This window comes from Engystomops pustulosus, chromosome 6, assembly GCF_040894005.1.
Source record: "Engystomops pustulosus chromosome 6, aEngPut4.maternal, whole genome shotgun sequence".
Lineage (NCBI taxonomy): Eukaryota > Metazoa > Chordata > Amphibia > Anura > Leptodactylidae > Engystomops > Engystomops pustulosus.
Window position 1 is genome coordinate 7,345,418 of NC_092416.1, and position 26,255 is coordinate 7,371,672.

The window sequence follows — 26,255 nt, forward strand, 5'->3', positions numbered from 1 at the left end:
GAGGAGCTGAGTAGATTGTACATAGTGTCCTATCTGCAGGCAGCATGTTATAGAGCAGCAGGAGCTGAGATTGTACATAGTGTCCTATCTGCAGGCAGCATGTTATAGAGCAGGAGGAGCTCAGCAGATTATACATAGTGTCCTATCTGCAGGCAGCATGTTATAGAGCAGGAGGAGCTGAGTAGATTGTACATAGTGACTTATCTGCAGGCAGCATGTTATAGAGCAGGAGGAGCTGAGCAGATTGTACATAGTGTCCTATCTGCGGGTAGCATGTTATAGAGCAGGAGAAGCTGAGCAGATTGTACATAGTGTCCTATCTGCAGGCAGCATGTTATAGAGCAGGAGGAGCTGAGCAGATTATACATAGTGTCCTATCTGCAGGCAGCATGTTATAGAGCAGGAGGAGCTGAGCAGATTGTACATAGTGTCCTATCTGCGGGTAGCATGTTATAGAGCAGGAGGAGCTGAGCAGTGTGTACATAGTGTCCTATCTGCAAGCAGCATGTTATAGAGCAGGAGGAGCTGAGCAGATTGTACATAGTGTCCTATCTGCGGGTAGCATGTTATAGAGCAGGAGGAGCTGAGCAGATTATACATAGTGTCCTATCTGCAGAAAGCTTGTTATAGAGCTGGAGGAGCTGAGCAGTGTGTACATAGTGTCCTATCTGCAGGCAGCATGTTATAGAGAATGAGGAGCTGAGCAGATTATACATAGTGTCCTATCTGCAGAAAGCTTGTTATAGAGCAGGAGGAGCTGAGCAGATTGTACATAGTGTCCTATCTGCAGGCAGCATGTTATAGAGCAGGAGGAGCTGAGCAGATTGTACATAGTGTCCTATCTGCAGGCAGCATGTTATAGAGAATGAGGAGCAGCACAGATTGTACATAGTGTCCTATCTGCAGGCAGCATGTTATAGAGCAGGAGGAGCTGAGCAGCTTGTACATAGTGTCCTATCTGCAGGCAGCATGTTATAGAGCAGGAGGAGCTGAGCAGCTTGTACATAGTGTCATATCTGCAGGCAGCATGTTATAGAGCAGGAGGAGTTGAGAAGATTGTATATAGTGTACTTTATGCAGGCAGCATGTTATAGAGCAGGAGGAGCCGAGAAGATTGTATATAGTGTACTTTATGCAGGCAGCATGTTATAGAGCAGGAGCTGAGCAGATTGTACATAGTGTATTTTATGCAGGCAGGAGGTTATAGAGCAAGAGGAGCTGAGCAGATTATACATAGTCCCCTATCTGCAGGCAGCAGGTTATAGAGCAGGAGGAGCTGAGCAGATTATACATAGTCCCCTATCTGCAGGCAGGAGGTTATAGAGCAAGAGGAGCAGAGAACATCTGGATTGTGGGGTTAACATGTCCCTGCAGGCTGGATGTTATCATTTTCATGCCAGTAATGGAAATCAGGTGATAGAAAAAAACAAACAAAAAAAAAAAAAAAAGATATCCAGTGTTAGTTTATTTTTATTAAATCACAATTATTTTTATTACTTTTTCTTAAGGGGGTTGTCTGGAGGCATGAAAAAAAAAAAGTCCGCTTTCTTCCATGAGCAGCGCCCCACCTGGCTAGGGTTTGTATAACTGAGCTGTATAGAGCTGGATGGAGCTTAGCTGCAATACCAGGCACTGCCTGTAGTCAGGAGTGGCGCTGTTTGTGGGAGAAAGCGGCCATGGTTATCATCACCCCCAGTCTTCTCAGTCATTGGATTTACAGCACGAGATGCTACTCGCAGTAACAGGGGCGCAGAACTTTATTTTTCATAATTGTTTTTTAGTTTCACAAAACTTTTTTTATTAGTTTTTACAATAACCATGTGACGTTATGTGGTACAAATATTTGAGGAAAAAGACGGACAGAATATATTATGTCCAGTACCGCAGGTTCTGCAGCTAGAACATCATTTTCACAATATTTAGAAAAGAAAAAAATTAGATTTTTACCCATAAATCCTCAGGAATAACCCTGTAACTTAAACCTTCTTGCTGTGTAGCCAGGGAGCATGTTCCTCTATTACCCATAGAGTCAGGCAGTCCTGGGGGGCGCGTGTATATCCAGACATAGACCCAGGCTGTGTACCATATGGCGGGAGTAGGTGAGGTCCCTGTAGGACCATAGTCCCGGCGCCCCCCACCTATGGCACTGATGGGCTCCTGTGTTGGGCGGTGACTCTGGCGCCCCCCTGCCAGATGTGGCGGCATGTATTTACATGATGTGCACTGATCAGACCCTTCTCTTACCCTCCTCCGCCAGGTACAGGGAGGCCATAACCAGGACTCCTCCATGCACCGGGTGCCCTATGACTCCTGATCATGTGACCTGTGACCTATGGCCCTGTCAGCAGCGAGTCTCCTAGCCCAGTAACCTGCTGTACTCAGAGAGCGCCGACGACTTCTTCACCCCGTCCCAGATACGAGCCGCATAGTGAAACCTGCGCAATATAGAGGAAAAGAACAAAGAGAGAGAGTGAGAGATTACTTCACCGAACACCGGAGAATTCAGAGGAGACGAGGCTTCTACATACAAAGGCGACAATCATGTACGTCCCTGCACTGCACTAGGAGAGGCGCTGGCTGTATGTCCCTGCACTAGGACGGGCGCTGACTGTATGTCCCTACAATACACACGGATGGGCGCTGCCTGTATGTCCCTGCACTAGGACGGGCGCTGACTGTATGTCCCCACAATACACACGGATGGGCGCTGCCTGTATGTCCCTACAATACACTAGGATGGGCGCTGCCTGTATGTCCCTACAATACACTAGGATGGGCACTGCCCATATGTCCCTACAATACACTAGGATGGGCGCTGCCCGTATGTCCCTACAATACACTAGGATGGGCGCTGCCTGTATGTCCCTACAATACACTAGGATGGGCGCTGCCTGTATGTCCCTACAATACACTAGGATGGGCGCTGCCTGTATGTCCCTACAATACACACGGATGGGCGCTGCCTGTATGTCCCTGCACTAGGATGGGCGCTGCCTGTATGTCCCTACAATACACTAGGATGGGCGCTGCCCGTATGTCCCTACAATACACTAGGATGGGCGCTGCCCGTATGTCCCTACAATACACTAGGATGGGCGCTGCCTGTATGTCCCTACAATACACTAGGATGGGCGCTGCCTGTATGTCCCTACAATACACACGGATGGGCGCTGCCTGTATGTCCCTGCACTAGGATGGGCGCTGCCTGTATGTCCCTACAATACACTAGGATGGGCGCTGACTGTATGTCCCTACAATACACACGGATGGGCGCTGGCTGTATGTCCCTGCACTAGGACGGGCGCTGACTGTATGTCCCTACAATACACACGGATGGGCGCTGCCTGTATGTCCCTACAATACACTAGGATGGGCGCTGCCTGTATGTCCCTACAATACACTAGGATGGGCACTGCCCATATGTCCCTACAATACACTAGGATGGGCGCTGCCCGTATGTCCCTACAATACACTAGGATGGGCGCTGCCCGTATGTCCCTACAATACACTAGGATGGGCGCTGCCTGTATGTCCCTACAATACACTAGGATGGGCGCTGCCTGTATGTCCCTACAATACACTAGGATGGGCGCTGCCTGTATGTCCCTACAATACACTAGGATGGGCGCTGCCCGTATGTCCCTACAATACACTAGGATGGGCGCTGCCCGTATGTCCCTACAATACACTAGGATGGGCGCTGCCCGTATGTCCCTACAATACACTAGGATGGGCGCTGCCCGTATGTCCCTACAATACACTAGGATGGGCGCTGCCCGTATGTCCCTACAATACACTAGGATGGGCGCTGCCCGTATGTCCCTACAATACACTAGGATGGGCGCTGCCTGTATGTCCCTACAATACACTAGGATGGGCGCTGCCCGTATGTCCCTACAATACACTAGGATGGGCGCTGCCCGTATGTCCCTACAATACACTAGGATGGGCGCTGCCCGTATGTCCCTACAATACACTAGGATGGGCGCTGCCCGTATGTCCCTACAATACACTAGGATGGGCGCTGCCCGTATGTCCCTACAATACACTAGGATGGGCGCTGCCTGTATGTCCCTACAATACACTAGGATGGGCGCTGCCTGTATGTCCCTACAATACACTAGGATGGGCGCTGCCTGTATGTCCCTACAATACACTAGGATGGGCGCTGCCCGTATGTCCCTACAATACACTAGGATGGGCACTGCCCGTATGTCCCTACAATACACTAGGATGGGCGCTGACTGTATGTCCCTACAATACACACGGATGGGCGCTGGCTGTATGTCCCTGCACTAGGACGGGCGCTGACTGTATGTCCCTACAATACACACGGATGGGCGCTGCCTGTATGTCCCTGCACTAGGACGGGCGCTGACTGTATGTCCCCACAATACACACGGATGGGCGCTGCCTGTATGTCCCTACAATACACTAGGATGGGCGCTGCCTGTATGTCCCTACAATACACTAGGATGGGCACTGCCCATATGTCCCTACAATACACTAGGATGGGCGCTGCCCGTATGTCCCTACAATACACTAGGATGGGCGCTGCCTGTATGTCCCTACAATACACTAGGATGGGCGCTGCCTGTATGTCCCTACAATACACACGGATGGGCGCTGCCTGTATGTCCCTGCACTAGGATGGGCGCTGCCTGTATGTCCCTACAATACACTAGGATGGGCGCTGACTGTATGTCCCTACAATACACACGGATGGGCGCTGGCTGTATGTCCCTGCACTAGGACGGGCGCTGACTGTATGTCCCTACAATACACACGGATGGGCGCTGCCTGTATGTCCCTACAATACACTAGGATGGGCGCTGCCTGTATGTCCCTACAATACACTAGGATGGGCACTGCCCATATGTCCCTACAATACACTAGGATGGGCGCTGCCCGTATGTCCCTACAATACACTAGGATGGGCGCTGCCCGTATGTCCCTACAATACACTAGGATGGGCGCTGCCTGTATGTCCCTACAATACACTAGGATGGGCGCTGCCTGTATGTCCCTACAATACACTAGGATGGGCGCTGCCTGTATGTCCCTACAATACACTAGGATGGGCGCTGCCTGTATGTCCCTACAATACACTAGGATGGGCGCTGCCCGTATGTCCCTACAATACACTAGGATGGGCGCTGCCCGTATGTCCCTACAATACACTAGGATGGGCGCTGCCCGTATGTCCCTACAATACACTAGGATGGGCGCTGCCCGTATGTCCCTACAATACACTAGGATGGGCGCTGCCTGTATGTCCCTACAATACACTAGGATGGGCGCTGCCCATATGTCCCTACAATACACTAGGATGGGCGCTGCCCGTATGTCCCTACAATACACTAGGATGGGCGCTGCCTGTATGTCCCTACAATACACTAGGATGGGCGCTGCCTGTATGTCCCTACAATACACTAGGATGGGCGCTGCCCGTATGTCCCTACAATACACTAGGATGGGCGCTGCCCGTATGTCCCTACAATACACTAGGATGGGCGCTGCCCGTATGTCCCTACAATACACTAGGATGGGCGCTGCCCGTATGTCCCTACAATACACTAGGATGGGCGCTGCCCGTATGTCCCTACAATACACTAGGATGGGCGCTGCCCGTATGTCCCTACAATACACTAGGATGGGCGCTGCCCGTATGTCCCTACAATACACTAGGATGGGCGCTGCCCGTATGTCCCTACAATACACTAGGATGGGCGCTGCCTGTATGTCCCTACAATACACTAGGATGGGCGCTGCCCGTATGTCCCTACAATACACTAGGATGGGCACTGCCCGTATGTCCCTACAATACACTAGGATGGGCGCTGCCTATATGTCCCTACAATACACTAGGATGGGCGCTGCCCGTATGTCCCTACAATACACTAGGATGGGCGCTGCCTATATGTCCCTACAATACACTAGGATGGGCGCTGCCCGTATGTCCCTACAATACACTAGGATGGGCGCTGCCCGTATGTCCCTACAATACACTAGGATGGGCGCTGCCTATATGTCCCTACAATACACTAGGATGGGCGCTGCCTGTATGTCCCTACAATACACTAGGATGGGCGCTGCCTGTATGTCCCTACAATACACTAGGATGGGCGCTGCCCGTATGTCCCTACAATACACTAGGATGGGCGCTGCCTGTATGTCCCTACAATACACTAGGATGGGTGCTGCCCGGCACCCACTACACTGGCCTTATGTCCCTGCACACGGATGGGCACTGTCCGTGTGTCCCTGCACTGCACTAGGATGGGCGCTGCCCGTGTGTCCCTGCACTGATCTAGGATGGGCACTGCCCGTGTGTCCCTGCACTGATCTAGGATGGGCACTGCCGATTACAACCAGCAGCAGCGCCGGCTCCTTACCAGTTCTTCTCGGTCAGGATCGTGTGTGACAGCTGTGGCCGTGCCATGGACATGACCTGGCTCCGCAGCTTATTGATCATGGTGTGGAAGCTGGGGTGACCCCTGTAACCCGGCAGCAGGGGGGGAGCGGGACCTACCCCTGATCCTACAAAACACACACAGAATGATCTCAGGTCATACACAGAAGCATCTACAGTCACAAAGAGGAGAAGATAATCAGCTCCAAGTACAAGCTCCAGTATAGCTACAAGGATGTGATAGAGGTAAGACATCCAATAAGAGAGATAGATAGATAGATAGATAGATAGATAGATAGATAGATAGATAGATAGATAGATAGATAGATAGGAGATAGATAGATAGATAGGAGATAGATAGATAGATAGATAGACAGGAGATAGATAGATAGATAGATAGACAGGAGATAGATAGATAGGAGATAGATAGATAGACAGGAGATAGATAGATAGGAGATAGATAGATAGATAGATAGATAGATAGATAGATAGATAGATAGATAGATAGATAGGAGATAGATAGATAGATAGATAGATAGATAGATAGATAGGAGATAGATAGATAGGAGATAGATAGATATGAGATAGATAGATAGATAGATAGATAGATAGGAGATAGATAGATAGATAGATAGATATGAGATAGATAGATAGATAGGAGATAGATAGATAGATAGATAGATAGGAGATAGATAGATAGATAGATAGATAGATAGATAGATAGATAGGAGATAGATAGGAGATAGATAGGAGATAGATAGATAGATAGAGGATAGATAGGAGATAGATAGATAGGAGATAGATAGGAGATAGATAGGAGATAGATAGATAGATAGATAGGAGATAGATAGATAGATAGATAGATATGAGATAGATAGATAGATAGATAGATAGAGGATAGATAGGAGATAGATAGATAGATAGATAGATAGACAGGAGATAGATAGATAGGAGATAGATAGATAGACAGGAGATAGATAGATAGGAGATAGATAGATAGATAGATAGATAGATAGATAGGAGATAGATAGATAGATAGATAGATAGATAGATAGATAGATAGATAGATAGATAGATAGGAGATAGATAGATAGGAGATAGATAGATATGAGATAGATAGATAGATAGATAGATAGATAGATAGATAGATAGATAGGAGATAGATAGATAGATAGATAGATAGATATGAGATAGATAGATAGATAGGAGATAGATAGATAGATAGGAGATAGATAGATAGATAGATAGATAGGAGATAGATACCTACCTGTCCTGGAGATATTCTCATCACCATCGTTCTCCATGGTCGGTATTAAATATAAATTCACCTCTGATTCCAGGAAGTCGTAGGGTAATCCCGGGAATATATTACAATCCAACATGGAGACGGTGCCTTATAAAGAAAAGGGATTATAGTGTCACCGCACGCAGCCCCTTCCCCAGATGTCCTATAGCTGAGACCCCCCTGCGCCAGTCCTGGTGCCAGCATTGTACTGGGCTAAAGTATATATATTATACACACACATATACATATATATATATATACACATATACACCTTACATATGTCCAGTGTGTGCTCACCTCACTGTCCAGTATAAATATATGTCCTGTATATACAGCTCCCCCTGTCCGGTATACATGTCCTGTATATACAGCTCCCCCTGTCCGGTATACATGTCCTGTATATACAGCTCCCCCTGTCCAGTATACATGTCCTGTATATACAGCTCCCCCTGTCCGGTATACATGTCCTGTATATACAGCTCCCCCTGTCCGGTATACATGTCCTGTATATACAGCTCCCCCTGTCCTGTATACATGTCCTGTATATACAGCTCCCCCTGTCCGGTATACATGTCCTGTATATACAGCTCCCCCTGTCCGGTATATATATGTCCTGTATATACAGCTCCCCCTGTCCGGTATACATGTCCTGTATATACAGCTCCCCCTGTCCAGTATATATGTCCTGTATATACAGCTCCCCCTGTCCTGTATACATGTCCTGTATATACAGCTCCCCCTGTCCGGTATACATGTCCTGTATATACAGCTCCCCCTGTCCGGTATATATATGTCCTGTATATACAGCTCCCCCTGTCCGGTATACATGTCCTGTATATACAGCTCCCCCTGTCCAGTATATATGTCCTGTATATACAGCTCCCCCTGTCCAGTATATATGTCCTGTATATACAGCTCCCCCTGTCCTGTATACATGTCCTGTATATACAGCTCCCCCTGTCCGGTATACATGTCCTGTATATACAGCTCCCCCTGTCCGGTATATATATGTCCTGTATATACAGCTCCCCCTGTCCGGTATACATGTCCTGTATATACAGCTCCCCCTGTCCAGTATATATGTCCTGTATATACAGCTCCCCCTGTCCTGTATACATGTCCTGTATATACAGCTCCCCCTGTCCGGTATACATGTCCTGTATATACAGCTCCCCCTGTCCTGTATACATGTCCTGTATATACAGCTCCCCCTGTCCGGTATACATGTCCTGTATATACAGCTCCCCCTGTCCAGTATACATGTCCTGTATATACAGCTCCCCCTGTCCGGTATACATGTCCTGTATATACAGCTCCCCCTGTCCGGTATACATGTCCTGTATATACAGCTCCCCCTGTCCGGTATATATATGTCCTGTATATACAGCTCCCCCTGTCCGGTATACATGTCCTGTATATACAGCTCCCCCTGTCCGGTATATATATGTCCTGTATATACAGCTCCCCCTGTCTGGTATACATGTCCTGTATATACAGCTCCCCCTGTCCAGTATATATGTCCTGTATATACAGCTCCCCCTGTCCGGTATACATGTCCTGTATATACAGCTCCCCCTGTCCGGTATACATGTCCTGTATATACAGCTCCCCCTGTCCGGTATACATGTCCTGTATATACAGCTCCCCCTGTCCAGTATATATGTCCTGTATATACAGCTCCCCCTGTCCGGTATACATGTCCTGTATATACAGCTCCCCCTGTCCTGTATATACAGCTCCCCCTGTCCTGTATATACAGCTCCCCCTGTCCTGTATATACAGCTCCCCCTGTCCTGTATATACAGCTCCCCCTGTCCTGTATATACAGCTCCCCCTGTCCTGTATATACAGCTCCCCCTGTCCTGTATATACAGCTCCCCCTGTCCTGTATATACAGCTCCCCCTGTCCTGTATATACAGCTCCCCCTGTCCTGTATATACAGCTCCCCCTGTCCGGTATACATGTCCTGTATATACAGCTCCCCCTGTCCGGTATATATGTCCTGTATATACAGCTCCCCCTGTCCGGTATACATGTCCTGTATATACAGCTCCCCCTGTCCGGTATACATGTCCTGTATATACAGCTCCCCCTGTCCTGTATACATGTCCTGTATATACAGCTCCCCCTGTCCGGTATATACAGCTCCCCCTGTCCGGTATACATGTCCTGTATATACAGCTCCCCCTGTCCGGTATATACAGCTCCCCCTGTCCGGTATACATGTCCTGTATATACAGCTCCCCCTGTCCTGTATACATGTCCTGTATATACAGCTCCCCCTGTCCAGTATACATGTCCTGTATATACAGCTCCCCCTGTCCAGTATACATGTCCTGTATATACAGCTCCCCCTGTCCGGTATATACAGCTCCCCCTGTCCTGTATACATGTCCTGTATATACAGCTCCCCCTGTCCGGTATATACAGCTCCCCCTGTCCGGTATACATGTCCTGTATATACAGCTCCCCCTGTCCGGTATATACAGCTCCCCCTGTCCGGTATACATGTCCTGTATATACAGCTCCCCCTGTCCGGTATACATGTCCTGTATATACAGCTCCCCCTGTCCAGTATATATGTCCTGTATATACAGCTCCCCCTGTCCTGTATACATGTCCTGTATATACAGCTCCCCCTGTCCGGTATACATGTCCTGTATATACAGCTCCCCCTGTCCGGTATACATATGTCCTGTATATACAGCTCCCCCTGTCCGGTATACATATGTCCTGTATATACAGCTCCCCCTGTCCGGTATACATATGTCCTGTATATACAGCTCCCCCTGTCCGGTATACATGTCCTGTATATACAGCTCCCCCTGTCCGGTATACATGTCCTGTATATACAGCTCCCCCTGTCCTGTATACATGTCCTGTATATACAGCTCCCCCTGTCCTGTATACATGTCCTGTATATACAGCTCCCCCTGTCCGGTATACATGTCCTGTATATACAGCTCCCCCGGTATATATATGTCCTGTATACACAGCTCCCCCGGTATATATATGTCCTGTATATACAGCTCCCCCGGTATATATATTTCCTGTATACACAGCTCCCCCGGTATATATATGTCCTGTATATACAGCTCCCCCGGTATATATATGTCCTGTATATACAGCTCCCCCGGTATATATGTCCTGTATACACAGCTCCCCCGGTATATATATGTCCTGTATACACAGCTCCCCCGGTATATATATGTCCTGTATATACAGCTCCCCCGGTATATATATTTCCTGTATATACAGCTCCCCCGGTATATATGTCCTGTATACACAGCTCCCCCGGTATATATATGTCCTGTATATACAGCTCCCCCGGTATATATGTCCTGTATATACAGCTCCCCCGGTATATATGTCCTGTATATACAGCTCCCCCGGTATATATATATCCTGTATACACAGCTCCCCCGGTATATATGTCCTGTATATACAGCTCCCCCGGTATATATATATCCTGTATACACAGCTCCCCCGGTATATATATGTCCTGTATACACAGCTCCCCCGGTATATATATGTCCTGTATACACAGCTCCCCCGGTATATATATATGTCCTGTATATACAGCTCCCCCGGTATATATATGTCCTGTATATACAGCTCCCCCGGTATATATATGTCCTGTATATACAGCTCCCCCGGTAAACATGTCCTGTATATACAGCTCCCCCGGTATATATATGTCCTGTATATACAGCTCCCCCGGTATATATATGTCCTGTATATACAGCTCCCCCGGTATATATATGTCCTGTATATACACCTCCCCTGGTATATATATGTCCTGTATATACAGCTCCCCCGGTATATATATGTCCTGTATATACACCTCCCCTGGTATATATATGTCCTGTATATACAGCTCCCCCGGTATATATATGTCCTGTATATACACCTCCCCTGGTATATATATGTCCTGTATATACACCTCCCCTGGTATATATATGTCCTGTATATACACCTCCCCTGGTACCTTTATAGCGCAGGCGCGAGTGCAGCATCAGTTTGTCTATCACCAGGTTCATCTGCTTCAGGGTGCGGGGACAGAAATCCTCTCTCTTGGCTTTATTCTGCAGAAATACTGAGGAAGAGGAAGAAGAAGAGGAGGAGGAGGAAGATAACAGTGAGGAGGAGGACGTAGTAACATATATACACATATATACACATATACATCACATCTTTATAAACCTCCTAGAAATGTGCAGCAGCAGCGGACGTCTCCAAGAGCGAATGTCTGCACCAGCAGAAAGCCCGACCCCGGCCTCTAGTAATGTTATATGTGTAGTAACTGCTATGTACTGCCCTATATACCATGTACTGACCGCCCTATATACCATGTACTGACCGCCCTATATACCATGTCCTGACCGCCCTATAGACCGGCAGTATATATACCATGTCCTGACCGCCCCATAGACCGGCAGTATATATACCATGTCCTGACCGCCCCATAGACCGGCAGTATATATACCATGTACTGACCACCCTATAGACCGGCAGTATATATACCATGTACTGACCGCCCTATAGACCGGCAGAACGTCCTATATAAGGACTTACCTATGTGGGGGTAGTACTCAATGCCTTCATCCCCTCCAGATGAGCCGCTGGACTCGTGGCTGGGAGAGGGGGTGGATGGTTTCAGCATCTCGGCCGTCTGTAGGAACCTAATCACAAGGGCGACAACCAGCACCAAAATACTATTACACATTATGTAACAGAGCCGTGCGTGCGTAAGCAGGTGCGTAACAGAGCCGTGCGGGCGTAACAGAGCCGTGCGGGCGTAACAGAGCCGTGCGGGCGTAACAGAGCCGTGCATATGTGCGTAGGTGTGTAACAGAGCCGTGCACACGTGTGGAGGCGTGTAACAGAGCCGTGCACACGTGTGGAGGCGCGTAACAGAGCCGTGCACACGTGTGGAGGCGCGTAACAGAGCCGTGCACACGTGTGGAGGCGCGTAACAGAGCCGTGCACACGTGTGGAGGCGCGTAACAGAGCCGTGCACACGTGTGGAGGCGCGTAACAGAGCCGTGCACATGTGTGGAGGCGCGTAACAGAGCAGTGCATATGTGCGTAGGTGTGTAACAGAGCAGTGCATATGTGCGTAGGTGTGTAACAGAGCCGTGCACACGTGTGGAGGCGCGTAACAGAGCCGTGCACACGTGTGGAGGCGCGTAACAGAGCCGTGCACACGTGTGGAGGCGCGAAACAGAGCCGTGCACACGTGTGGAGGCGCGTAACAGAGCCGTGCACACGTGTGGAGGCGCGTAACAGAGCCGTGCACACGTGTGGAGGCGCGTAACAGAGCAGTGCATATGTGCGTAGGTGTGTAACAGAGCAGTGCATATGTGCGTAGGTGTGTAACAGAGCAGTGCATATGTGCGTAGGCGTGTAACAGAGCTGTGCGTATGTAGGCGTGTAACAGAGCTGTGCGTATGTAGGCGTGTAACAGAGCCGTGCATATGTGCGTAGGTGTGTAACAGAGCTGTGCGTATGTAGGCGTGTAACAGAGCTGTGCGTATGTAGGCGTGTAACAGAGCCGTGCATATGTGCGTAGGTGTGTAACAGAGCAGTGCATATGTGCGTAGGTGTGTAACAGAGCAGTGCACATGTGCGTAGGCGTGTAACAGAGCAGTGCATATGTGCGTAGGCGTGTAACAGAGCTGTGCGTATGTAGGCGTGTAACAGAGCTGTGCGTATGTAGGCGTGTAACAGAGCTGTGCGTATGTAGGCGTGTAACAGAGCTGTGCGTATGTAGGCGTGTAACAGAGCTGTGCGTATGTAGGCGTGTAACAGAGCTGTGCGTATGTAGGCGTGTAACAGAGCTGTGCGTATGTAGGCGTGTAACAGAGCTGTGCGTATGTAGGCGTGTAACAGAGCTGTATACACACGGACACTCAATGATCTGTAGTTTGCTCAGCCTTGGACATCGTACAGATACCTCTGTAATGTGACGCCTATAGATCTCACCTGTAGAGGTTAAAGTCTGTGAACCAGTCCTGGACTACGATGATGACGTGACACACGGTGTACAAGAAGGCGGCGATCTGCAGAGACTGCACAGAGAAAGGAGGAAATGATGGGAGTACTTGCACATACCTGGTATCCCTCTCCCCGGGTCCTAGTGCACCAGTACCTGCACACACCTGGTATCCCTCTCCCCTGGTCCTAGTGCACCAGTACCTGCACACACCGGGTATCCCTCTCCCCGGGTCCGAGTGCACCAGTACCTGCACACACCTGGTATCCCTCTCCCCGGGTCCTAGTGCACCAGTACCTGCACACACCTGGTATCCCTCTCCCCGGGTCCTAGTGCACCAGTACCTGCACACACCTGGTATCCCTCTCCCCGGGTCCTAGTGCACCAGTACCTGCACACACCTGGTATCCCTCTCCCCGGGTCCTAGTGCACCAGTACCTGCACACACCTGGTATCCCTCTCCCCGGGTCCTAGTGCACCAGTACCTGCACACACCTGGTATCCCTCTCCCCGGGTCCTAGTGCACCAGTACCTGCACACACCTGGTATCCCTCTCCCTGACCGGGTCCTAGTGCACCAGTACCTGCACACACCTGGTATCCCTCTCCCTGACCGGGTCCTAGTGCACCAGTACCTGCACACACCTGGTATCCCTCTCCCCGGGTCCTAGTGCACCAGTACCTGCACACACCTGGTATCCCTCTCTCCGGGTCCTAGTGCACCAGTACCTGCACACACCTGGTATCCCTCTCCCCGGGTCCTAGTGCACCAGTATCTGCACACACCTGGTATCCCTCTCCCCGGGTCCTAGTGCACCAGTACCTGCACACACCTGGTATCCCTCTCCCTGGGTCCTAGTGCACCGGTACCTGCACACACCTGGTATCCCTCTCCCCGGGTCCTAGTGCACCAGTACCCGCACACACCTGGTATCCCTCTCCCCGGGTCCTAGTGCACCAGTATCTGCACACACCTGGTATCCCTCTCCCCGGGTCCTAGTGCACCAGTACCCGCACACACCTGGTATCCCTCTCCCCGGGTCCTAGTGCACCAGCACCCGCACACACCTGGTATCCCTCTCCCCGGGTCCTAGTGCACCAGCACCCGCACACACCTGGTATCCCTCTCCCCGGGTCCTAGTGCACCAGCACCCGCACACACCTGGTATCCCTCTCCCCGGGTCCTAGTGCACCAGCACCCGCACACACCTGGTATCCCTCTCCCCGGGTCCTAGTGCACCAGTACCTGCACACACCTGGTATCCCTCTCCCCGGGTCCTAGTGCACCAGTACCTGCACACACCTGGTATCCCTCTCCCCGGGTCCTAGTGCACCAGTACCTGCACACACCTGGTTATCCCCACCATGACAGAGTGCTGGGGCAATAAGGTTTTGGTGCCCTCAGTGCTGGGACCTTCTCCTGGATCAGCACCATGCATTTCCTCTCCCCCTCCCCGCTAGCCGTGTACCAGCACATACATCACTATTTCCCTGGAGCTGCAGGATCTTCTCCTTATGGATGAGATGTAATTGCTCCAGGGGAGACGCTTATAGATGTAACGTGTCTCACAGTTAGTTATACAGCCAGTCTATGGTGTGTGCTGCCCCCTAGTGGGGGATGTCTGTACTGCCACTCACCTGCATCTCCACATACGTGTGCGGGAGGTTATATTCTGGGGGAAGCTTCCGGTCATTATTTATCAGATGGTCCAATATGGCCGGACTCAGAATGGGCTGAAAACAGAAGGAAAAGAGAACAGAAGGTGTGACAAACTGCCTTAACCCCTTCCTGCCGATGCCCTTTTTTCATCACTTTCCATTTTTTTCTTCATTTCCTTTAAAATTGTCATAACTTTTTCATTTACAGAACTGTATGGAGGATTGTTTCTAACGACCGTATTTAATATCCTATGCCGTGTACTGGGAAACAGGGAAAATAATCCCAAATGTGGCAAAATGCAAAACACTGTTATATCAGTTCTAGGGAAAGGGAGCAAGAAAGGGTTCACCTGGTGTGACGAACTGAGCCAATATGGCGGCACCAGCTCCACCAGCTTATAAATGTTGGATTTAACGGGATAACACCCGGGATCAGTGGCAGCAGTATGCAGCAAACACCCCTGTGTATGAGAAGTTCTCTCTCTACTCCCCCCGCCACCTCTCAGTGTATTTTTGCAGGGATTGCGTCAAGATGTTAAAGGGATCCATCATCAGGTGTGACCCTGCAGACAGTGCAGTACTTAGAAAGATGTGTAATCAGACCTCACACTGCTGTGCTCTGTGCTCTCTGCAGCCAGTGTTATGTATTGTCCCTGGGGATATGTGTAATCAGACCTCACACTGCTGTGCTCTGTGCTCTCTGCAGCCAGTGTTATGTATTGTCCCTGGAGAGATGTGTAATCAGAGCTCACACTGCTGTGCTCTGTGCTCTCTGCAGCCAGTGTTATGTATTGTCCCTGGAGAGATGTGTAATCAGACCTCACACTGCTGTGCTCTGTGCTCTCTGCAGCCAGTGTTATGTATTGTCCCTGGAGAGATGTGTAATCAGACCTCACACTGCTGTGCTCTGTGCTCTCTGCAGCCAGTGTTATGTATTGTCCCTGGAGAGATGTGTAATCACACCTCACACTGCTGTGCTCGGAGCTCTCTGCAGCCAGTGTTATGTATTGTCCCTGGAGAGATGTGTAATCAGACCTCACACTGCTGTGCTCTGTGCTCTCTGCAGCCAGTGTTATGTATTGTCCCTGGAGAGATGTGTAATCAGACCTCACACTGCTGTGCTCTGTGCTCTCTGCAGCCAGTGTTATGTATTGTCCCTGGGGATATGTGTAATCAGACCTCACACTGCTGTGCTCTGTGCTCTCTGCAGCCAGTGTTATGTATTGTCCCTGGAGAGATGTGTAATCAGACCTCACACTGCTGTGCTCTGTGCTCTCTGCAGCCAGTGTTATGTATTGTCCCTGGAGAGATGTGTAATCAGACCTCACACTGCTGTGCTCTGTGCTCTCTGCAGTCAGTGTTATGTATTGTCCCCGGAGAGATGTGTAATCAGACCTCACACTGCTGTGCTCTGTGCAGCCTGTGTTGTGTATTATGCCTGGAAAGATGTGTAATCAGATATGTGTATGTTGTTAGTAGCAGCAGGACTGTGTTATATGGATTTATATTCCAGGATAGTAACTTCTCCACTGGGGGCATGTCCTCGCACTGCTTTGCTCTGTGCTCTGCAGACAGTGTTAGGTATAGTGTAATTATGGAGAGATGTGTAATTAGACCTCAGTGTAGATCATTAATATCAGCAGAACCGTAAAATGTGCCCTCCCCCCAGGTTTGTGCAATTTCTCCTTGCACTATGGAGTGTCACACTGCTGTGCACTTAGCTCTCTCCAGTGATTGCTCAGCAGCTCTCCACTCGGCTATTAGTAAAAGTTGTAGTAAGCTTCTGGTTGGATATATAAGCAGTCACTCAGAGCTCCTGAGATGTTGGGCACTTCAATCTACAGAGCACAGCAGTGTGAGGAAATGCCCCTAGTCCTGCTGCTACAAACCAAATACACAAAGGTCTAATTACACATCTCTCCAGGGACAATAAGCAGCACTGGCTGCAGAGAGCACAGAGCACAGCAGTGTGAGGTCTGATTACACATCTCTCCAGGGACAATACATAACACTGGCTGCAGAGAGCACAGAGCACAGCAGTGTGAGGTCTGATTACACATCTCTCCAGGGACAGTACATAACCCTGGCTGCAGAGAGCACAGAGCACAGCAGTGTGAGGTCTGATTACACATCTCTCCAGGGACAATACATAACACTGGCTGCAGAGAGCACAGAGCACAGCAGTGTGAGGTATGGTTACACATCTCTCCAGGGACAATACATAACCCTGGCTGCAGAGAGCACAGAGCACAGCAGTGTGAGGTATGGTTACACATCTCTCCAGGGACAATACATAGCACTGGCTGCAGAGAGCACAGAGCACAGCAATGTGAGGTCTGATTACACATCTCTCCAGGGACAATACATAGCACTGGCTGCAGAGAGCACAGAGCACAGCAGTGTGAGCTCTGATTACACATCTCTCCAGGGACAATACATAACACTGGCTACAGAGATCACAGAGCACAGCAGTGTGAGGTCTGATTACACATCTCTCCAGGGACAATACATAGCACTGGCTGCAGAGAGCTCAGAGCACAGCAGTGTGAGGTCTGATTACACATCTCTCCAGGGACAATACATAGCACTGGCTGCAGAGAGCTCAGAGCACAGCAGTGTGAGCTCTGATTACACATCTCTCCAGGGACAATACATAACACTGGCTGCAGAGAGCACAGAGCACAGCAGTGTGAGGTCTGATTACACATCTCTCCAGGGACAATACATAGCACTGGCTGCAGAGAGCACAGAGCACAGCAGTGTGAGCTCTGATTACACATCTCTCCAGGGACAATACATAACACTGGCTGCAGAGAGCACAGAGCACAGCAGTGTGAGGTCTCATTACACATCTCTCCAGGGACAATACATAACACTGGCTGCAGAGAGCACAGAGCACAGCAGTGTGAGGTCTGATTACACATCTCTCCAGGGACAGTACATAACCCTGGCTGCAGAGAGCACAGAGCACAGCAGTGTGAGGTCTGATTACACATCTCTCCAGGGACAATACATAACACTGGCTGCAGAGAGCACAGAGCACAGCAGTGTGAGGTATGGTTACACATCTCTCCAGGGACAATACATAACCCTGGCTGCAGAGAGCACAGAGCACAGCAGTGTGAGGTATGGTTACACATCTCTCCAGGGACAATACATAACACTGGCTGCAGAGAGCACAGAGCACAGCAATGTGAGGTCTGATTACACATCTCTCCAGGGACAATACATAGCACTGGCTGCAGAGAGCACAGAGCACAGCAGTGTGAGCTCTGATTACACATCTCTCCAGGGACAATACATAACACTGGCTACAGAGATCACAGAGCACAGCAGTGTGAGGTCTGATTACACATCTCTCCAGGAGCAATACATAACACTGGCTGCAGAGAGCACATTGCACAGCAGTGTGAGGTCTGATTACACATCTCTCCAGGGACAATACATAACACTGGCTACAGAGATCACAGAGCACAGCAGTGTGAGGTCTGATTACACATCTCTCCAGGGACAATACATAGCACTGGCTGCAGAGAGCTCAGAGCACAGCAGTGTGAGGTCTGATTACACATCTCTCCAGGGACAATACATAGCACTGGCTGCAGAGAGCTCAGAGCACAGCAGTGTGAGCTCTGATTACACATCTCTCCAGGGACAATACATAACACTGGCTGCAGAGAGCACAGAGCACAGCAGTGTGAGGTCTGATTACACATGTCTCCAGGGACAATACATAACACTGGCTGCAGAGAGCACAGAGCACAGCAGTGTGAGGTCTGATTACACATCTCTCCAGGGACAATACATAACACTGGCTGCAGAGAGCACAGAGCACAGCAGTGTGAGGTCTGATTACTCATCTCTCCAGGGACAGTACATAGCACTGGCAACAGTAGGATTTCACCATACGTCTGCTTTCTTGCTTGTACCCCCTCCTGTTCTCTGTCCGTGTCCTGCAGTTACCTGTGTGTCCAAGAAGATGATCCTCTCCTGACTGATGAAGAAGTCGATGCCACTCGTCTGGTTTCCCGCTCGCTCTCTCACTTCCTGACTTTGCATCCTGAAGACGTATGACCTGGAGAGTGCACAGAGAGGATGAGGGGTGACATGCGCCTTCTCCATATACACATTACAGGGAGCGCTCAGCACATGGGGGGTGGGGGGGGGTCTCACCTCTGGTCGTCGTCTGGAGAGTTGGCGGAGAGAAGAGACATCATGGTGGACTTGCCAGTCCCCTGGGAGCCGATGATCCCGACCACCAAGACGTCCGTCTGATCCAGCAAGAACTGAAAGACACGAAATCTAACATATACGACACCATATATATATATATATATATATACCAGGAGGGAGAAGCCCGACATCCCCTTCTCACCCCGATGTGCTGCCACCATTGAGACCCTTATGTAGTGACACCCAATGGGATAAATGGATTTTGTACTTTTATAGTTCATAGAACATCGGAATAAGAGTAACTCCTCCCATGCCAAGGCCTAATCTCGCCATGGTATCTGAAGGGTTAAAAGCCCACGATCACAGATGTGAAATAGTCGAGACCCGCGTTGAGGCAGGTACTGGGCGCTGTACATGAGATTAGGGGGGGGGGTGACCTACGTCGATGGCGCTGTCACACCAGTTCATGTATTCGTCCACCAGCTTGATGCTGTGCTTCATCTTCTGCGGAGGCATCAGCTTCGCCTGCCCGACCACAGCTACAAGGAGAGAACAGACCCTTCATACAGGGAAAGACCCCCTGCCACAGAGCGGGACACAGTCAGCAGCCACCACTTACGATCCACGTTCCCCCCGGCGCTCCCCGCTGCGGCCGCCATGCCCCGGTTCTGTATCTGATACACGGGTTGGGTCGGGCGCTGTCCTTCTTTCTCCACCTTCGCTGTGGTGGTGCTGGCGGGCGGCAGGCTAGCGCCCTCTGCTGTCGGGGTGGGCTTCCCCTCCTCTCTGGCTTTCATCAGTACAATGGGCTTCTCCAGAGCAGGAGGAGCAGACGTCGGCTTTGGCTAAAATATGGAGGGAAAAGGAGATCAGGACCAATAATGTGCAGTGTATATCAGTGTGTGAGCGGCTGGAGATACCCGCTGCTTAAAGGGACTTGGAACTTGAGAGCAGGACATGATTGGGGGAGGGGGATAGAGTGCTACCACTCACACGCTCGGCCGCAGGCTTCGCCAGGATGATGGGGGTCTTCTGCAGGGTGTAGCCAGAGGTCTCATCATTTCCATCCTGAAAATGGGAACAAAATATCTTAAAGTAATAACAGAAAAACCCAGGAAATCCGCCAGTGACCGCCCTGCAGCCGCCAGCGTCATGTAACGGGCAGCAGGGGGCAGCGCTCTCATATTAAGCCCTCACCCATTTCTCCTGCTCGCGGTCTCGCAGCATGGGGTCTCGCTCTCGCCCCGGCTCAGACAGGTTGAGATTCCCGGAGGGGCCTTGGTCCATCCAGCGGCGTCTCCGGTTGCGCCCGGGGACGTACATACTGGGCTGGCTGTGTCCTGAGTCCGACATGATTCTACAACACAATGTAAGTGAGCTGCAGTACCCTGCACGGCCACAATGCAGAGGAAGGAGACACTGAGCCCAGACTGCTCTCTGTCAGAGCTCTTTGCCTAGGACTGCTCTCGGTCTCCGTGGCTAAGGGGGTGCGCGTCCGTGGCTTTGGAGGGGGGTTGCTTACTCTCTCTGGGGGGAGGGGGGGACTGTAAATCCTGGGGACTCCTCATGTGACAGGATTCTGTGTGTGATGACTCCCAGTGACAGCACTGGGGGAAGCCTTTCCCCGGACACACCGTGCTGCCGGGCTCCTGTACACCCGACCCCGGGCAGAGCGCCCCGTGTAGTGCTCCAGGGTACCAGGGACATCACTCACCCGCTCTCTGTCCTCCTCTCTTCAGTCTCTCACTCCCGGGGGCCCGGGCTCCTCTAACCGGAAGTGCAGCCGTGCGCGCACATAGTTCCGGGGCAGGAAGGTTCCTACCACTGTCAGAGCCGGGGATCACCATAGTAACCGCGCCGCCTGCTGCTCTACTGACACCTCCCGGCCACATGCGGAACTACAACAATAAGGTCCAAACAGAGAAACCGCGTCAGAAACTTGAAAATAAAAAAAAAAATCTAAAAATACAAGATAAAGGCGCAGCATTAGCTTCATATTCTTACAGTTGTAGTGATAGTCATGTGACCGAAGTGTCAGGAGAGGGCGGGGATTACATGAGGGGCGGAGGCTTCTGGCGGGAAGGTTGAATGCGGCTCCTGGGGTCTCCTGCCCCTGCGATCAGCTGTGCGCATTGTAGAAGTGTGTCCCATGCCGGCCCCTGTCCTCCCGCGCACAAGGCATGCTGGGAGATGTAGTCCCGCCGCGGCTGGAGCAGATTTCCTGACTACAGCTCCCAGCATGCTCTGTGTATAACTTCCAGGTCACATGTCTCTCTCCTCGCTGACTTTCTGGGACTCTTCAGGTGGGACAAGACCGTAGTGATTGGTCAAACGGCGGCGTCACGTGACTGGCGACCCCTGAGGTGAGTGCACGGAGGGGTCACCCGAATACGAGGTTCAACACCACATACACTGCCAGCTACTGCTCTCTGTTATCAGCCTCTGCACACCCAGTGTTATACTGCAGAATAGTGAGTGCAGCTCTGGGGTATAATACAGGATGTTACTCAGGATCAGTACAGGATAAGTAATGTCATGTATGTACACAGTGACTGCACCAGCAGCAGAATAGTGAGTGCAGCTCTGGGGTATAATACAGGATGTAACTCAGGATCAGTACAGGATAAGTAATGCCATGTATGTACATAGTGACTGCACCAGCAGCAGAATAGTGAGTGCAGCTCTGGAGTATAATACAGGATGTAACTCAGGATCAGTACAGGATAAGTAATGTCATGTATGTACACACTGACTGCACCAGCAGCAGAATAGTGAGTGCAGCTCTGGGGTATAATACAGGATGTAACTCAGGATCAGTACAGGATAAGTAATGTCATGTATGTACACAGTGACTGCACCAGCAGCAGAATAGTGAGTGCAGCTCTGGGGTATAATACAGGATGTAACTCCGGATCAGTACAGGATAAGTAATGTCATGTATGTACACAGTGACTGCACCAGCAGCAGAATAGTGAGTGCAGCGCTGGGGTATAATACAGGATGTAACTCAGGATCAGTACAGGATAAGTAATGTCATGTATATACACAGTGACTGCACCAGCAGCAGAATAGTGAGTGCTGCTCTGGGGTATAATACAGGATATAACTCAGGATCAGTACAGGATAAGTAATGTCATGTATGTACAGCAGAATAGTGAGTGCAGCTCTGGGGTATAATACAGGATGTAACTCAGGATCAGTACAGGATAAGTAATGTCATGTATGTACACAGTGACTGCACCAGCAGCAGAATAGTGAGTGCAGCTCTGGGGTATAATACAGAATGTAACTCAGGATCAGTACAGGATAAGTAATGTCATGTATGTACACAGTGACTGCACCAGCAGCAGAATAGTGAGTGCAGCTCTGGGGTATAATACAGGATGTAACTCAGGATCAGTACAGGATAAGTAATGTCATGTACATACACAGTGACTGCACCAGCAGCAGAATAGTGAGTGCAGCTCTGGAGTATAATACAGGATAAGGCTGGATTCACACTGCCGTTGCTGGCTGTACCGTAGTACGGCAGGCACACGGTAGTGTGCAGGGAGAGGAGGAGAATGTGAGCGCTGCTCACCCCCGCCCCTCTTCATAGTGATGCATGGCACACGGCACCGTAATACAGGAAAAGATAGGACATGTCCTATTCCTCTCCGGGGTGCGGCACCGTACGGCGCCATGCGCCCATTGCCGTCTAGGGGGCATATATATTGGCCGTTTATACGTCCCCCATGCGGCAGTGTGAATTTAGCCTTATAATGTCTTTTATAATAAGTGATGTGTATAATCTCTACTATTCTCGTGTAGATAATCTGAGGGTCTGGACTGTGGACATGGATCCCTATGAGGGGTTTGAAGTTGGAGCTGAAGTGGAATTGAATGATGGTCCCTCAGTCCTGGAGGAAGTGGCTTCCATAAAAGTGGTATGTGTTCTGTATATTATCCTGATGAGGTTCTTTGAGGACGGCCACTGTGGTATCTCTAGAGGTCTCCCTTCCCCTGAGGTCCCAGGGCTTCCGGAGATCCACCCCTCCACACAGTGTCAGGTTATACATTGCAGGAGGTCCTCAGGAATCAGACGCTAGGGTGCACGCGCTCATGTATAGTTGCTGACTCCTCTCTTTTTGTGTCCTCTAGGAGAATAAGCAGGACTTACCTGCCTGGCAGTGGCATCATCTCCAGTACATTGATGATTCGAGCAGTGATGAAAGCCTGGACCACCTGCACATGTTCTCCACATCTCAGGAGACTAGAAACATGGAAGCTCTAAAACCTCGGCCTACTGTCAAGACCCAGCTGAAAGTGAGCAATCTCCTGGAGAGAAAGGTGTTCTCCACCTCGGAGGGTCCCTGTGCAGAACCCCAGCTACACGCTATAGAGAGTGATGACCTCTCTGTCACATGGAATGATGGATATTATTCCTATGATGATCAGACTTGTCCGGTGGGACTAGACTTAGAGGAAACTGAGATCTCGCACATGGAGATTGTTTCAGCTCCGAGTAGTAATACATCTCCCATTCTAAAGCCTCCTGAGCTGTATTCAAACCTCATCCTGCCCCAAGATCCTCGTCAGGTGGAATTATTAGGGAGTTATACCTTCTATAATGCAAAAACCCAAAGTGCAGGACTGGTGAAGCCTTGGGAGCGAAGCCACAAATGTACAAAATGTGGACGTCAGTTCGGACGCATGTACAACCTGGAGAGCCATATGTGCATCAAGACGGCTCTGACCAGGGTGAACGTGGGGGACCTGATGTCCAGTAACATGTCCGACGTAAATAATTCATGCAAGACATACGAGCAAAGCGAAGAGTCGATGAATAGACTGGAGAAGATGTGCGCCGAGGCTCAGAAGGAACTTCAGAACCTTCAGGAACTCTACAAGAAAGAAGACGAGAAGCCTCGGCCATTGATGACATCTGCTCTAGTGGCCAGGACTGTTCCCAATAGAGTCGTGAAGTATAAACGACCTTTTAGTTGTGGCCGCTGTGGTCGTAAGTTTAGGAGAAAGTTCAATCTAGGGTTTCACGTCTGCACCGTTGACCAGACAATGAACGCCCCTCAAAACACCATTGTAATGAAACCCAATAGCTCAACGGCGTTTGGCAATCTTGCTCAGTCGGAAGCGACAATCTCGGGTCCGGACCCACCTCCTGGAAGCAAATGTGAAGGCCTTGACCAGGCCAAGGAGGGGAGAGTCTTTACATGCCAGTACTGTGGGAAGGTGTATAATAGACGAGCCTCCTATGGGACCCACATCCGATGGCACATGAAGGAGAAAGATCTGGTATCTTCTGTCAATAAGTCCCTTGCAACAGGCGACCTTGGATCTCTCCTAACCAACATTCATTTGACCGCTGTGGGGTTAAAACCGAGAGCAGGGCCGACCTTTACATGCCAGGAGTGTGGCAGAGTCTTTAATAAACAGTGCTCGTACTCTACCCACACTCTCTGGCATAGTAGAAGGAGAAGTTCTGGATGTGCAGTGGCCAACCCTCCAGTTAACCAACCCGTAGAAGATCCAGAGATGAGGATACCAGAAGCCCAAGTCCCGTCTATATCTGCCACGTGTCAGGAAACTGACAGGACAAAGGCCGTTCCTGAAAATACATTGACGTGCCAAGAATGTGGGCGGGTGTTCTTCAAGAGGATAGCCTACGCTAACCACACCCGCTGGCACCAAAAAGAGAGAGACTTTGCGTTAAGTGTTAAAGCTGCAACACAGACCAAAGCCATCGGGGGTCAACTGAGTACATTCTCTATGGGGGGCAGTAGTAATGAAATACCGAGATCCAACCTTGACCAGTCTCATGGTTACTGTGGTCTTGTTGAACACCTTGATGTCCAGAGTGAGAACAATGCAGAGACTTTAGTAGATAATTTGATGGAGTCTGACCGGCAGGGACAACCTACAGAGGTGCCAGAATTCGTCTTTGAGCTGGTTGTGGGGACAGAAAGCTTTAGTGAGGGCACAGGTTGTGAGGTTTTAGGGGGTGTAGAGGAGACCACATCAAAAACCCAGTCCACCAGCACCACCAAGGAACCCAAAGAGAGGCCTGTTCCCCTTCTCCTACCCTACAAATTTATGGGTCGACTTACCAAAAAGCCGCGACCACCACACAGATGTCAGGACTGTGGGACCTGCTTTTCTCAGTTGTGGAAGTTGAAGTTTCATCAACACAAGAGTACATTGAGGAGATCTAGGTCGAAGAAACTCCAGTGTGATTGTGGCCGATCTCCGGTGGGGTTACTGCACTTCCTGCGCCACCAGCTTCAGCATCTGAGCGACACCGCTTTTATCTGCGCCGTGTGCGGAAAGGTGTTGAGAGGGTACCGGCAGCTCCGAGCCCACAGTTGGGTGCACCCACTGGTATCTCAGTTTCAGTGCAAATGTGGGACAAGATTTAAACAATTGCCAAGATATCTCTGGCATTCCTTATTAAATAAGACGAGAGAGAGGAGAAGAGACGGACAATTGAGACATCCTGAGACATAATGAGACATCCACTGCCAGAGACAATCCGATACGAGGTGGTTTCTGAATGAACTGTGCTGCTAATGATATAATGTGAGAAAAATTATTGATCAATGTTAAAAATTTCATGCATATAAATATAATACAGATTAAAATCCTAAATTTGCAAACTTTGTGGGATGGAAAGAGTTACTACAAATAACTGATTCCCCCCGTTTCAGGATCTGCTCTTTTCTGCAGGAAGATCACAG

The 26,255-nt window shown here is 50.0% G+C and overlaps 2 protein-coding genes across 3 annotated transcripts; one reads left to right on the top strand and one right to left on the bottom strand.

Moving 5' to 3' along the window:
- Nucleotides 1–1,446: 1,446 nt before the first annotated feature.
- On the bottom strand, nucleotides 1,447–21,774 carry SMG9 (SMG9 nonsense mediated mRNA decay factor). Of its 2 annotated transcripts, XM_072154944.1 has the most exons (15): nucleotides 21,529–21,774; nucleotides 21,239–21,422; nucleotides 20,722–20,881; nucleotides 20,518–20,592; nucleotides 20,144–20,369; nucleotides 19,966–20,063; nucleotides 19,525–19,637; nucleotides 19,315–19,426; nucleotides 15,331–15,426; nucleotides 13,684–13,769; nucleotides 12,274–12,380; nucleotides 11,687–11,794; nucleotides 7,680–7,805; nucleotides 6,396–6,540; nucleotides 1,447–2,435 (listed from the first exon to the last, which is right to left on the bottom strand). In XM_072154944.1, the coding sequence occupies exons 3-15, from the start codon at nucleotides 20,875–20,877 to the stop codon at nucleotides 2,357–2,359; spliced, it is 1,527 nt and encodes a 508-aa protein (XP_072011045.1). In that variant the 5' UTR covers nucleotides 20,878–20,881; nucleotides 21,239–21,422; nucleotides 21,529–21,774; the 3' UTR covers nucleotides 1,447–2,356. The 2 variants fall into 2 exon arrangements, with proteins under 2 accessions (XP_072011045.1, XP_072011046.1); XM_072154945.1 differs by lacking the exon at nucleotides 20,722–20,881 and having other exon boundaries at nucleotides 21,529–21,772.
- On the top strand, nucleotides 21,554–26,170 carry LOC140134549 (uncharacterized). The gene is made up of 3 exons (XM_072154943.1): nucleotides 21,554–21,887; nucleotides 23,335–23,450; nucleotides 23,665–26,170. Exons 2-3 carry the CDS (start codon nucleotides 23,361–23,363, stop codon nucleotides 26,023–26,025), a joined length of 2,451 nt encoding a protein of 816 aa, XP_072011044.1. The 5' UTR covers nucleotides 21,554–21,887; nucleotides 23,335–23,360; the 3' UTR covers nucleotides 26,026–26,170.
- The last annotated feature ends 85 nt before the right edge of the window (nucleotides 26,171–26,255 follow it).

Bases quoted from the DNA above. Each gene is read 5' to 3' on its own strand.
- SMG9 (XM_072154944.1), bottom strand. From the start codon at position 20,877: ATGTCGGACTCAGGACACAGCCAGCCCAGTATGTACGTCCCCGGGCGC. The intron at 20,593-20,721 runs GTGAGGGCTTAA...TCCCATTTTCAG, and splicing joins ACCGCGAGCAGGAGAAATGG to GATGGAAATGATGAGACCTC. The intron at 12,381-13,683 runs GTGAGATCTATA...CCTTGTGATTAG, and splicing joins ACAGACTTTAACCTCTACAG to GTTCCTACAGACGGCCGAGA.
- LOC140134549 (XM_072154943.1), top strand. From the start codon at position 23,361: ATGGATCCCTATGAGGGGTTTGAAGTTGGAGCTGAAGTGGAATTGAAT. The intron at 23,451-23,664 runs GTATGTGTTCTG...TGTGTCCTCTAG, and splicing joins AAGTGGCTTCCATAAAAGTG to GAGAATAAGCAGGACTTACC.